This window comes from Haliotis rufescens, unplaced genomic scaffold (assembly GCF_023055435.1).
Source record: "Haliotis rufescens isolate VD_foot unplaced genomic scaffold, xgHalRufe1.0.p SCAF_7, whole genome shotgun sequence".
Classification (NCBI taxonomy): domain Eukaryota; kingdom Metazoa; phylum Mollusca; class Gastropoda; order Lepetellida; family Haliotidae; genus Haliotis; species Haliotis rufescens.
In genome coordinates, this window is record NW_025964361.1 from 5,771,043 (window position 1) to 5,784,408 (window position 13,366).

The 13,366-nt window shown below is 38.1% G+C and overlaps 1 protein-coding gene across 1 annotated transcript; it reads left to right on the forward strand.

Moving 5' to 3' along the window:
- The first annotated feature begins 336 nt into the window (after nucleotides 1-336).
- On the forward strand, nucleotides 337-7,848 carry LOC124149607 (transforming growth factor-beta-induced protein ig-h3-like). The gene is made up of 6 exons (XM_048388059.1): nucleotides 337-539; nucleotides 999-1,192; nucleotides 4,912-5,098; nucleotides 5,529-5,630; nucleotides 6,175-6,282; nucleotides 7,660-7,848. The coding sequence occupies exons 1-6, from the start codon at nucleotides 386-388 to the stop codon at nucleotides 7,806-7,808; spliced, it is 894 nt and encodes a 297-aa protein (XP_048244016.1). The 5' UTR covers nucleotides 337-385; the 3' UTR covers nucleotides 7,809-7,848.
- Nucleotides 7,849-13,366: the final 5,518 nt, after the last annotated feature.

Sequence of the window (13,366 nt, forward strand, 5' to 3'; positions counted from 1 at the left end):
ATCTGTTTTGATTCCAAGAGTAGGATTTCCCTATTACAAAACATGGATGCAGAAAATTCTTACGAAACCAGTTGTTTGGATGCCGTGTGAAGGGAAGTGGTTTGCTTTTTTATTACCATTCGAAATCCATTGAATCCATGTGTATCAACCATTGCAGTAAGTCAACATTCATCAGATAATCACTAAACTGACCGCGTAAGTCTTTATCTTTATTTAACCGACTATTGTGAGGTCAATAAAAACTAACGTAATGAATTGAGTTGCAAGATAAGAATAAAATGCTGCTATGTCACGTGATCTAATCTGAGTCTGACTATATACGAACATTCTTGTGAAACCAATCCTTCTTCTTGCAAGTTGGCTCCGTGGTGCTGCTAGAGCCAAAATGAATGCTTTGTTAGTTCTTTGCATGCTGGTCGTTGCAACGGCGCAGTCGAGACCATTCAATATCATCGACTTCCTGATCTTGTCAGCCCAGACCACACTTCCAAATCTTATTCAGCAAGCGGGGCTCACTGATACTCTTAAAGGACCTGGTAAGATATAGTAAGGATATCATCTGGGTTTGCAATGCAAACGTCTGTTAGTCTCAGTCCAACATGTAGATATATATATGGTATGGGTGTATTGTGGATACATTCAATGCAGTTTATGAAGATATTTACAAAAAAATACATGGATTATCTTTTCAAAATGAGATTCTTTAAATGACAAAAATGATTGTTTCATTTCAGGCGATGTTGCGCCACGATCAAAGTCCTCTTTGGCATTTTATTCGTGTATACATTTATGATGATATTGATAACCGTATTGATCACATATTTCTTAGCAAAGAAAATAGTCAAGAATTCTTACTAGTGTTTAAAGCGTTCGTCCGTTACTCTTTCAATATGAAGACCATTTTAATAAAATAGCAGGAATGGTTACACCAAGTAGAATAATACTCTCTTACTAGTAATCATCTATGGACCAACGTGCTAACACAATCCTACACAATGGTTGGGTATCTCATATCCCCAGCGAGGTATTGTTACGTAAATTGGATGCAACTGACACGGCAAAACTGACCACCTTTCTCAAATACCACGTGGTCAGTGGTCAATACCGACGAGGTGATCTGTACAATGAGGAGAGTCTTACTTCCCTCCAGCCAAACCAAACGATCAGGGTCAACTACTATAACGATGTAGGGGTAGGTGCACATTTTACATCAAGCAGAACTATATATGTTAGGGACTGACCGTGTAATATTCATATCCCTGTATGTTCATGTGTAAATTCATGTGTATCTTCATGAGTACGTTCATGTCTACATTCATGTGTATGTTCATGTCTACATTCATGTCTACCTTCATGTCAAAATTTATGTCTACATTCATGTCTATATTCATGTGTATCTTCATGTCTACATTCATGTGTATATTCATGTCTACATTCATGTCTACATTCATGTGTATCTTCATGTCTAAATTTATGTCTACATTCATGTCTACATTCATGTCTACATTCATGTCTACATTCATGTCTACATTCATGTCTACATTTATGTCTAAATTCATGTGTCTATTCATGTCTACATTCATGTCTACATTCATGTGTATCTTCATGTCTAAATTTATGTCTACATTCATGTCTACATTCATGTCTACATTCATGTCTACATTCATGTCTACATTCATCTCTACATTCATGTCTACATTTATGTCTAAATTCATGTGTATGTTCATGTCTACATTTATGTCTACATTTATGTCTACATCTATGTCTACATTTATGTGTATGTTCATGAGTACGTTCATGTCTACATTCATGTATATGTTCATGTCTACATTCATGTCTACCTTCATGTGTATCTTCATGTCTAAATTTATGTCTACATTCATGTGTATGTTCATGTCTACATTCATGTGTATCTTCATGTCTACATTCATGTCTAAATTTATTTCTACATTCATGTGTATGTTCATGTCTACATTCATGTGTATCTTCATGTCTACATTCATGTGTATCTTCATGTCTAAATTTATGTCTACATTCATGTGTATCTTCATGTCTTCATTCATGTGTATCTTCATGTCTACATTCATGTGTATGTTCATATCTACATTCATGTCCTCATTCATGTGTATCTTCATGTCTACATTCATGTGTATGTTCATGTCTAAATTTATGTGTATGTTCATTTCTACATTCATGTGTATGTTCATATCTACATTCATGTGTATGTTCATATCTACATTCATGTGTATGTTCATGTCTACATTCATGTGTATCTTCATGTCTACCTTCATGTGTATCTTCATGTCTAAATTTATGTCTACATTCATGTGTATCTTCATGTCTTCATTCATGTGTATCTTCATGTCTACATTCATGTGTATGTTCATGTCTACATTCATGTCCTCATTCATGTGTATCTTCATGTCTACATTCATGTGTATGTTCATGTCTAAATTTATGTGTATGTTCATATCTACATTCATGTGTATGTTCATATCTACATTCATGTGTATGTTCATGTCTTCATTCATGTGTATCTTCATGTCTACATTCATGTGTATCTTCATGTCTACATTCATGTGTATGTTCATATCTACATTCATGTGTATGTTCATGTCTACATTCATGTCCTCATTCATGTGTATCTTCATGTCTAAATTCATGTCTACATTCATGTCTACAGTTATGTCTAAATTCATGTGTATGTTCATGTCTACATTTATGTCTACATTTATGTCTACATCTATGTCTACATTTATGTGTATGTTCATGAGTACGTTCATGTCTACATTCATGTGTATGTTCATGTCTACATTCATGTCTACTTTCATGTGTATCTTCATGTCTAAATTTATGTCTACATTCATGTGTATCTTCATGTCTACATTCATGTGTATCTTCATGTCTACATTCATGTCTACATTCATGTGTATGTTCATATCTACATTCATGTGTATCTTCATGTCTACATTCATGTGTATCTTCATGTCTAAATTTATGTCTTCATTCATGTGTATCTTCATGTCTACATTCATGTCTTCATTCATCTCTACATTCATGTCTACATTTATGTCTACATTTATGTGTATGTTCATATCTACATTCATGTGGCTGTTCATGTCTTCATTTATGTCTACATTTATGTGTATGTTCATATCTACATTCATGTGGCTGTTCATGTCTTCATTTATGTCTACATTCATGTGTATGTTCATGTCTACATTCAATGTCTACATTTATGTCTACATTCATGTGTATGTTCATGTCTACATTCAATGTCTACATTTATGTCTACATTTATGTGTACATTCATGTCTACATTCATGTCTACATTCATGTCTACGTTTATGTGTATGTTCATGTCTTCATTCATGTGTATGTTTATGTCTACATTCATGTCTAGATTTATGTCTACATTCATGTGTATGTTCATGTCTACATCTATGTCTACATTTATGTCTACATTCATGTGTATGTTCATGTCTACATCTATGTCTACATTCATGTGTATGTTCATGTCTACATTCATGTCTACATTTATGTCTACATTCATGTGTATGTTCATGTCTACATTCATGTCTACATTTGTGTCTACATTTATGCCTACATTCATGTCTACATTTGTGTCTACATTTATGTCTACATTCATGTGTTTGTTCATGTCTACATTCATGTCTACATTTATGTCTACATTTATGTGTATGTTCGTGTGAATATGCCTATGTAATTACCTGTGTTACTTCATGAATGTGAATATCCATGCATATGTTCATATGTACATTCATGTGCACATAGATATGTATATTTATGTATATATTCCTATGTGCATTCCTATGTATATTCATGTGTATTCATGTGTATGTTCATGTCTACATTCATGTCTACATTTGTGTCTACATTCATGTCTACATTTATGTGTATGTTCATGTCTACATTCATGTCTTCATTTATGTCTACATTCATGTGTATGTTCATGTCTACATTCATGTCTTCATTTATGTCTACATTCATGTGTATGTTCATGTATACAATCATGTCTAGATTTATGTCTACATTCATGTGTATGTTCATGTCTACATTCATGTGTATGTTTATGCCTACATTCATGTCTAGATTTATGTCTACATTCATGTGTATGTTCATGTCTACATTCATGTCTACATTTGTGTCTACATTTATGTCTACATTCATGTGTATGTTCATGTCTACATTCATGTCTACATTTGTGTCTACATTTATGTCTACATTCATGTCTACATTTGTGTCTACATTTATGTCTACATTTATGTGTATGTTCATGTCTACATTCATGTCTACATTTGTGTCTACATTTATGTCTACATTCATGTGTATGTTCATGTCTACATTCATGTCTAAATTTATGTCTACATTTATGTGTATGTTCGTTTGAATATGCCTATGTAATTACCTGTGTTACTTCATGAATGTGAATATCCATGCATATGTTCATATGTACATTCATGGGCACATAGATATGTATATTTATGTATATATTCCTGTGTGCATTCCTATGTATATTCTTATGTCTCTTTCTGTGTCTATTGAAGCGTAGAAAGAAATGTTATGGTTGCTATAAACATATCATGGCTCTTCACACCGATGACTTTACGCCAACTACAAAATCACTGGCACCTGCCTACCGTTTCCGCGAACACCCGGTGTCATTACTGATTTTCAGTGATCCAGGCATTGAATTTACATTACTATGTTTCCTTTTATGCCGTAAGGATTATGTTTAACCAATATTGGAGAGAAAATTATCTGGGCTGTATATTTTGAATTTATTTGGTTTACATATATCAATGTCCAAAATGAGATACATGTTCGTTGTTCCGACTCCTCTCTAGGCGTTTGCGTCACCATGGCGTTTAATGACGACATCTGTTTCAGGAAATTACCGTGGAGGGTAAGGCCATTATATCATCTGATCACGTGATGAGTAATGGAATTGTTCACTTCATCGGTGGCGTGATGATCCCGCCGGCGGGGACCGTTCTGGACGTCGTCCTAAAGGACGGAAATCTTACCACACTCGCCTCAACTATAAAGAGTGCTATGCTTGAGAACTTCTTTCAAGGTGAAGATCTATTGATCATAATCGACAAAACATTTCTTGTAGAGCACTGCAAAACAATTCTAGGACGTGGTATTTGACGCCGTTTACCAGAATGTCAGTTTTATCGGAGTGTGTTGACTTGTTGTGTTGGGGGGAAAAGCCCAAAGAGGCGGAGGTCGAATTTAAGTATTGAGTGAAGTTTATTTGTGGATGTAGATCAGGTTACAGAAACAACAACGTTCCAATCAATGCACGTCACGTATTTCACTTGAAGTTGGTGTAACCATAAAATATGTTTTCACGAAACTATTTTCAAAAAGGCCAAGATAATTCGGTTTTCGAAACAAACGATACAGTAAAATACCTTTTCACAATTAAGACCATCTGCAAACCCGAAATAGCGAGATTTAACTGTTCCTGCAGTTTACTCTATGGTTATTGGGTATTGCAGATCAAAAGCCCATCACCCTCTTTGCTCCCACTGACGAAGCCTTCAACAAACTCGGAAGTGCAACTGTAAAAGGTCTTATCGCCGACCCTGCACTTTTGAAAAGTTAGTTTCAACTTAAAATTTGAGTGAAAGACATGATAACTGTGGCTAAGTTTGTTGTTTTAAGTAAGGAAATGTCCGACGAAACAAAAGGTTACATATAGTTCATGCACACAATACATGTTCTCAGAGATTTCGTTGTTATAGTTTGAGATTATTGTGTGGCCAGAGGAATAATTTTGCGGCTTAATAAAGAAATATGTCCCTTGTTGCAAGAGCGTTTCAAGAATAGTAAGAAATTACTTATCAACTAAAGAACAAAGCGTTTTGTCTAAAGTATTCGACTAAAGCACTGTAGTCCCTTGTATATGTAAACTCCCATCCAGCAAATACATGGTTTAAACACAAGTACGAACATAATTCATAAACACATGCATATGTAGTCGGAATCGTACAATCGGCACTGCTTTTTGCAGATATTTCGTCTAAATATGGCTTTTATTTAAGAACTATTACACTGTTTTTATTATATAAATACGTAATATAACATTGACACGACTACACAATGTATACGATACATACGTGTATGACACGGTGCTGTTTCCAGGTGTACTTCAGTACCACGTGGTCCCGGGGACAATCTACAGGTTACACAGCGCTTACCTGCACACCTTTGAGGAGGCTGACCGGATTCGGCTACATACAGTCGACTTGGGTAATATAGGGCTACATACTTCACTGATATATATGTTTTACTGTCTGTAATCACCTCCTCACGTCTGAGGTGTCCCACCAAACAGGGCTATATTATTCCTGAATATTTGATTATGGTTTGTAGGGATATCCTTACTCTTGAAGAGTCCGGCCACATAAGGCTACATTGAGACCCGGGTTTATGTTTGCTGCTGTCGGCAGTGATCTCTTCACTTTTGAGGTGTCCGGCTAAACAGGCCTTTATAATGTCTGAGTATTTGTTTATTGTTTGTTGATATCTCCTCACTTTAAGGTGTCCAAACACATATGGTTGTAGGAATTTTGTGAGTGTGTCTGTATGGATTTCTTTACGTTTTAGGTGTCTGACCAGTCATTGCTCTATAGGTTTCAGGGTAAAGAATTGTCATGTTCATAAGTGTTCACTTCACTTTTGACATGCTGACCTGCTTTGATGTTATGAAATCCCGAAATTATGCATGATCCTCACTATTTTGGTGTGTCCAACCCGATTACGATATGAACATATGTTAATGACGGAAACATCCTCCCCCTTTCGCTGTGACCGTCCAGATTAGAAGCATTAGAATTTATTACACGTTTTGGCCATGGTCAGAAAGGCTTACCTCCGAGCAGAGTATGTGACCAGTATTATGTTGAGGTCAGAAGGATTCCCCTCGCTTTTTTGTTTTCGAATTTTTAGACCAGCTACGAGTATTGTGGCATAAGGGTATCTGGCACCTCTGAGGTTGCAAGGATTAGGTGTAAAACTCACAATCATTTGACCAAATGACGACTGTGTGTTTACTTTGGGAAAATTACCTTTCAGGTATAGTACTGAGGTAAAGTATTATCATAAAACAAGAAAAAGATGGACAATACTACGGTGGCCCATGGACAAGGGTGGTAAAGGACATGGAGTGTTCTGGACATGTAAAGAAGTTATTGAATCGCTGAAAAGTGAAACGAAAATGTCAAAAACTAAAATTAAAATGTCAAAATCAAAAACGAAAATGTCAAAAACGAAAATGAAAATGTCAAAAACGAAAATGAAAATACAGAAAACTATTTCCACCGCGGTGATAATAAATTTATTTCCACCTCGGTGAAAACTACTTCCACCGCGGTGATAATATTTACACCGCGGTTGAAATATTATCACCTCGGTGGGAATATTATCACCGCGGTGGAAATAGTTTTCTGTGGTTTCATTTTAGACTCCATGTCCCTTATCGGCCACCGTACTATACGTATTGTATTATAAGTGAGTGGTGTTCCACACGTTCCATTTCAGGTCACATAAGGTAGATGCAATGTCAAATCGTGGTGCATATACAATTAACTGCTTGCGAATGACCTAATCCTTTCTTTGCCCCTGTAGATGGGTTCGAGGCCGACGGTGGCGGTTTGGTGGACCATATGGTGAGTGCCACCAATGGGGTTGTCCAGAAGATTGACGCTGTTCTCATCCCTAGCTCGCTGTCTGACCAGGTCAAGGCTTTGACAGCTGGAGCAACGACAGCAGCTTAAAGACATTGTAATTGAGAGTGATTAAATCCAACATCATATATTTCGGAGCATAGTCCTTTTTCAAAGCAGTCTTGTTTCATTGTCCCATGTCATCAATGGCATTGATTGAGAATGGCCACAAAAGACAATTCAATGGACAAAACAAAAAAGGATAAGAATAAATAATAAAATATGTATATATAAAATTATATTGCTTTTAAATTCGGGCCTGCTCAAATCCTAAACAATAAACCCCATGCACACGGATATGGCAAACCAAGGTTCACAATCGGGTCGAATCAGATGTTCAAACCCATGACAAGCGGATCCTGAAATATAACCATACAAAACGCTTAACAGCGACATTTGCATGATGTGCCAGGTTTTGATGTAAGGGGAAGCCCGATTTGATGCATGTCTTCAACGCTTACCATTTGGTTAAACCAACGAGAACATGTATGGTCCTGGAAAAGTAGAAACATAATCGTGGCGCCTGAGCATTCGAACCCATCAAAGGTGAACGTGGAAACGCCTAAGGAACGCAGCTCTGCACAGTAAATTGCGGCGCTTCAGAATACTGGGCCGACTGGGCGTCTGGTGCAGCAATATATATGCATACGCGATACTGCATTTCTCTGCAAACGCAATGAATCAATAAGGTACGCTGTCACATAGTATGTTCATCACTGTACAAAAAGACGACCGTGACATGAACAGAATACAAAACCCCACTAAGTACTCATCAATATGTTTGATGTGCACGTATCCTGACAACAGCGCTGATAGTTTATGTTCTCATTTCTCATTTGGTAGTTGTGGTGCTGGTGAAGCTTAAGGGCGTATTTACAAGAAACAAGAGACTAGGAACTTAACGTTGGATAATATAGTACAATGCACAATAGCTGTAAAACTATTTTATCGACAAAACAGTTTGAAAAATGTAAAAAAAAACAGAAATAAACACAAGAAGAAGAATGTAGGAATGAAGTAATTAAAGGTGACGAGGAAGAGACCTGAAATGGATAGAAGTGCATATGGTACCGCCCAAGTTCTCGACCAGTCTGCAGAAATCTACATAATTTTCAATCCTATGGAACTCATTGAGCAGGAGGCCTCGTGTTCAAAAGATTGGGCGAATTTGAGCCCAACTTTAATTTCGGGTTTCGGGTGCCGGGTGCCGGGTGCCAGGTGTAGCGGGATTCGCTCACCTTTTCGCGAACACCTGGTATCATCACCTTTTAACAGTTATTCATAAACACATGCTCATTATATAGTCGGAATCGTACAATCGGTTCTGCTTTCGCCATACATTTCTTATGCATGCGGATAGGATTTTGTTGCTTTTGTTTAATACCGGGGGCGGTGGGGTGGTTTAGTGGATGTCCCACATAGGTACAATTTGTAAAACCCATGAAACCATTGATATTGCTAGAATATTGCTAAAAGCGGCTTAAAGACATACCCACTCACTCACTCTGAAATTGTTAGGTTATGTCCCTTTGTTCGAGTGGCAGCTCGTTATATATCTCTGATCATGACACCAGGCTGTGCCCCACGGAGGACGTGCTCTAATCAGGTCACACATGGCAGATGTTATTTGAACTATCCTACCAAGTATTTCTTTCCCCCGAACCATGATAATGGACGGCTGGCTTAAGGTGAGACCTACTTTACGTGTTGATAATTATAAAGAACAGCTACATAAGCAGTCATGAGATAGTGATTAAATATAAATTTATTTACAGGTAGAAAACTTTCTATATATACTGCTCTCTCTCTCTCTCTCTCTCTCTCTCTCTCTCTCTCTCTCTCTCTCTCTCTCTCTCTCTCTCTCTCTCTCTCTCTCATTCATATATATATATTATTGTCTTGTGGGATTGAGACAAGGGTGTATCCTAAGTCCATTTCTGTTTTCCCTATCAATAAGAATTAGCTACAAAAGGGATGTGACAGGGGTGTTCAGTTATTACCAGACTTATTGGAGTTCTTTCTATTACCCTTTGCCGACGATGTGGTTCTAATTATTAGTGTATATGGACTACAAAAGGGGTTTCATGTATTGCACAATTATATCAAGTCCTAGTCATTGTCTGTTAATATGACAAATATTAAATAGGTATTAGCGAGGTTACTTGACTTTTCTTTTCAAATATTATGATAAAGTTGACAGGTTAACTGCAATATCAAAGAATCAGGTGTTCTTTAACTTCTTTTGAATAGTTTTTTTTTTGCAGGTAAACAACCCGACCCCGAAGCACTACACTGTCGTAAAGAGTCTGAAAAAATATTAAAATATTCCATATAATAAAAATTCTACGCAGCTGCTGATACTGCACATCTAATTTATAAGTTTTGAATAGGATAAAACCATTACCCTACTATCTCACACCATACATATGAGTCAGGTAGATGAATAGTGCCGAAATTCTTTCACACAGTAATTTGACTGGAATTCGGAGTAGATAGACAGAAAATATCAATATTATTTATTTAGGTCAGATTATCATAAATGTAAGACGCAGTAGAGTTTTCTATATTTATCATGTACCTTAAACCCATTACGCAATACCACCGTCTATTTCATATGTCAAGGTAGCCCTGAGCATAGAAAATTCTCAATAGACAATCAACAGGCGGGAAGCGGGCTATTCGACCCACATTAGCCACGTACTCGCGACAAATGGAACGCGGGGTAGTGGACTAGTACAAGGGAGGTCACTGGTGTGCGCCTGGGCGCAACACTGTTGACGAAATGGGACCTTGAAACTCCGTGCGCGATTGCATGATGCGAATTCGTTGTTATAAATACGTCTGGTAAACGGCGTGTGTTCAGTTTCGGCTTGAATACTGCGAGATATACATCGTATTTTGTTCACCAACAGTTTTTATCAAGATATAGCTCGTGATGTCTGTTGCCAGTGAGGCACCGCAAGGCCCAGAAGGAAAACCTGCCATTTCGACTGAGGCCACGGAGACGCAGGAGCGAAGAAGGCGTGGATTCTTCTGGTGGGGGCGCCATCACCATAGGAACATGTCTGAAAGTGGGAACACTGCGGGAGACGTCGGTTTGCAGGACGGGGTGCCACAACCAACTGATGACGAGGGTCGACACAGGCATCCTTGGGGTGGCAGGCGTGGTTGTCGGCCCAACATGGAGCAGTACGGCCCGGGGCCCCACGGTCTGGGTCCCTATGGCCCGGGTCCCCACGGCCCGGGTTCCTTTGGCCCGGGGCCTCACGGCCCCGACTTCGTCCCTCCTATGGGAGGTCCGTATTATGGGTGGGGTCACCCCATGTGGAGGCGATGTGGGGGAGTGCTGAAAACAGAAGAGAGGGCACTGTTTAAGGAGTTCGACTTCTGGTGAGTGTGACGGTGACTTGAGCTCCGTTGAATGTTACAGTGACACGATCCACTAAATGTGACAGTGACATGATCCATCGAATGTGAAAGTTCCGTGATCCACCGACTGCGACAGTTGCAAGATCCATCGAATGTGACAGTTCCGTGATCCACCGACTGCGACAGTTGCAAGAACCATCGAATGTGACAGTTCTGTCATACACTGAATATGTGGAAGATCCATGATCCACTGTGTGACAGTTGTTTGATCCACCCAATGTAACACTTGTGTCGTCCTATGAAAGACGCACTTCCATGCAGTGGTATGTGAGCATTTCCAAGGACGTCATGTATAACTGATTTGACTTTACATACTGAGTTCATTACATTCGTTCAATCAACAAAATGTTTGTATTTATGTATTCGCGTTGCATAAGTATATATGTACGCGCGCGCAATAATAACTTCCTCGTCTATTTGTGAAATAATCCGTTTCTGTTCAAGCGAAATTCCCGAGTCATTAAGGCATGGGTGGAAATTTTGTTATGATTTTTAAAGACTTAATACATTGTTTGAAATGCAGAGAACATTGTATATTCATGCATTGTGTCACAGGTGTTACATATATCTGGGTGTTTCGGATACTATTATGTATCATTTTTTGTATATCTAATGATAAATATCTGTTATATGCATAGTTTTTACATGTATGCAGACCTACAAGTGATATACTGATATGTATTTATAGTTTTGTAAATAAAATCCTACGTTTTGTTAATGGTTTTGGTTTTGTTTAATTTACGTAACTTTTTACAACTATTTGTTTATTTCTTGTTAAACACCGAACTCAGCAATATTCCAGTTATTTGACGGCAATCTGTATATAATCGAACATGAACCAGACAATCCAGTGATAGACATCTTGAGCATCGATCTACGCTTTTAGCAATATTCCAGCAACATCACGGCGGGGGACACCAGAAATGGGCTTCACACATTGTACCCATGTCGGGAATCGAACCCGGGTCTTCGGCGTGACGAGCGAACGCTTTAACCACTAGGCTACCCGACCGCCCCTTCTCAGAAACCACTGGACCAATAAAGATGAAACTTCACGTCATTACAGTTCTTGTTCAAGGGGTTCGAATCTGATATTCAATATGGCCGCCGTGGTAGCCATATTGAGAAACCTCTTTATAGACATTACTCGTCATTGCAATGTGTTTCGTTCTGTGCGTAATTTTGAAATTATGACCATATTTGACCATGCTTGTAGATTCTCTCATAATGTATTTTTGCCTCTGTAAACTTCTCCTTTGAAATTGCCAGACTGAGAGGGAGCAGACCTTCGCCATGTATGTCTATTTTCTTATGATAAAATTATACCTTATTCTGTTTAATTTTGGTGTTTAACTTAGTATTTATGCAGAAAATATCCGAATATCGTCGGTGACAGCCACATTGTTCTGTGTCTCTCTTTGGGTTTTTAAACTGGTGAGTATCTATCCAGGTGAGCTACAGTGTCGTGGTGTGTAGAATATGCAAATACCACATAGGCCACAAGGAGAAATACAAATATTGCGCCTTCAACATATGTTTTATGTAGTTTGATGGAGTTTGACATTTTATTTTGTTCCTAAAGTCTAAGGCCCAAAGTTTTTCAAGGTATCTCTCTATGGTTGAACCATATAGCAACGGAAATGCAACTGTTTTACATTTTACATTCTGTTTGTAGGTCACAAAAGTCCCCAGTATCTAATGCTTCCCGAAAGAGCCGACTAAAATGGAGATCGGGTGGTCAGGCCGTGTGACGTGGTTCAAGGCGTGTCGTCATACCCTGGTGACGTGTATCGTGTGTGCTTTTAGTCACTGGTTTCCCCGATTGGTCTGCGTACAGGCCGCCGTCATACAGCTGGAATATTGCTGATTGTGGCGTTGAACACAATTCAGTCACTCATCCATTTTTACTCGCAACGAACTGCCCACTGAAAAATTCAAATTCTGAGTTTTCAATGAACTAACAACAAAAGGACCAGCGGTTATTCGTTAAAATTAAATTAAACTTTATAGATTATTCCCGTAATCATATACCTAATACAATCATTTTTGACATATTTTAACAATAATTCTCCTTATACTTTTTATCAGCAATATTCCAGCTATCTGTAAATAATCGAGTCAGACAATCGACATCACGAGCATCGATCCACGCAGTTGGAATACGATGACATGCATCAACC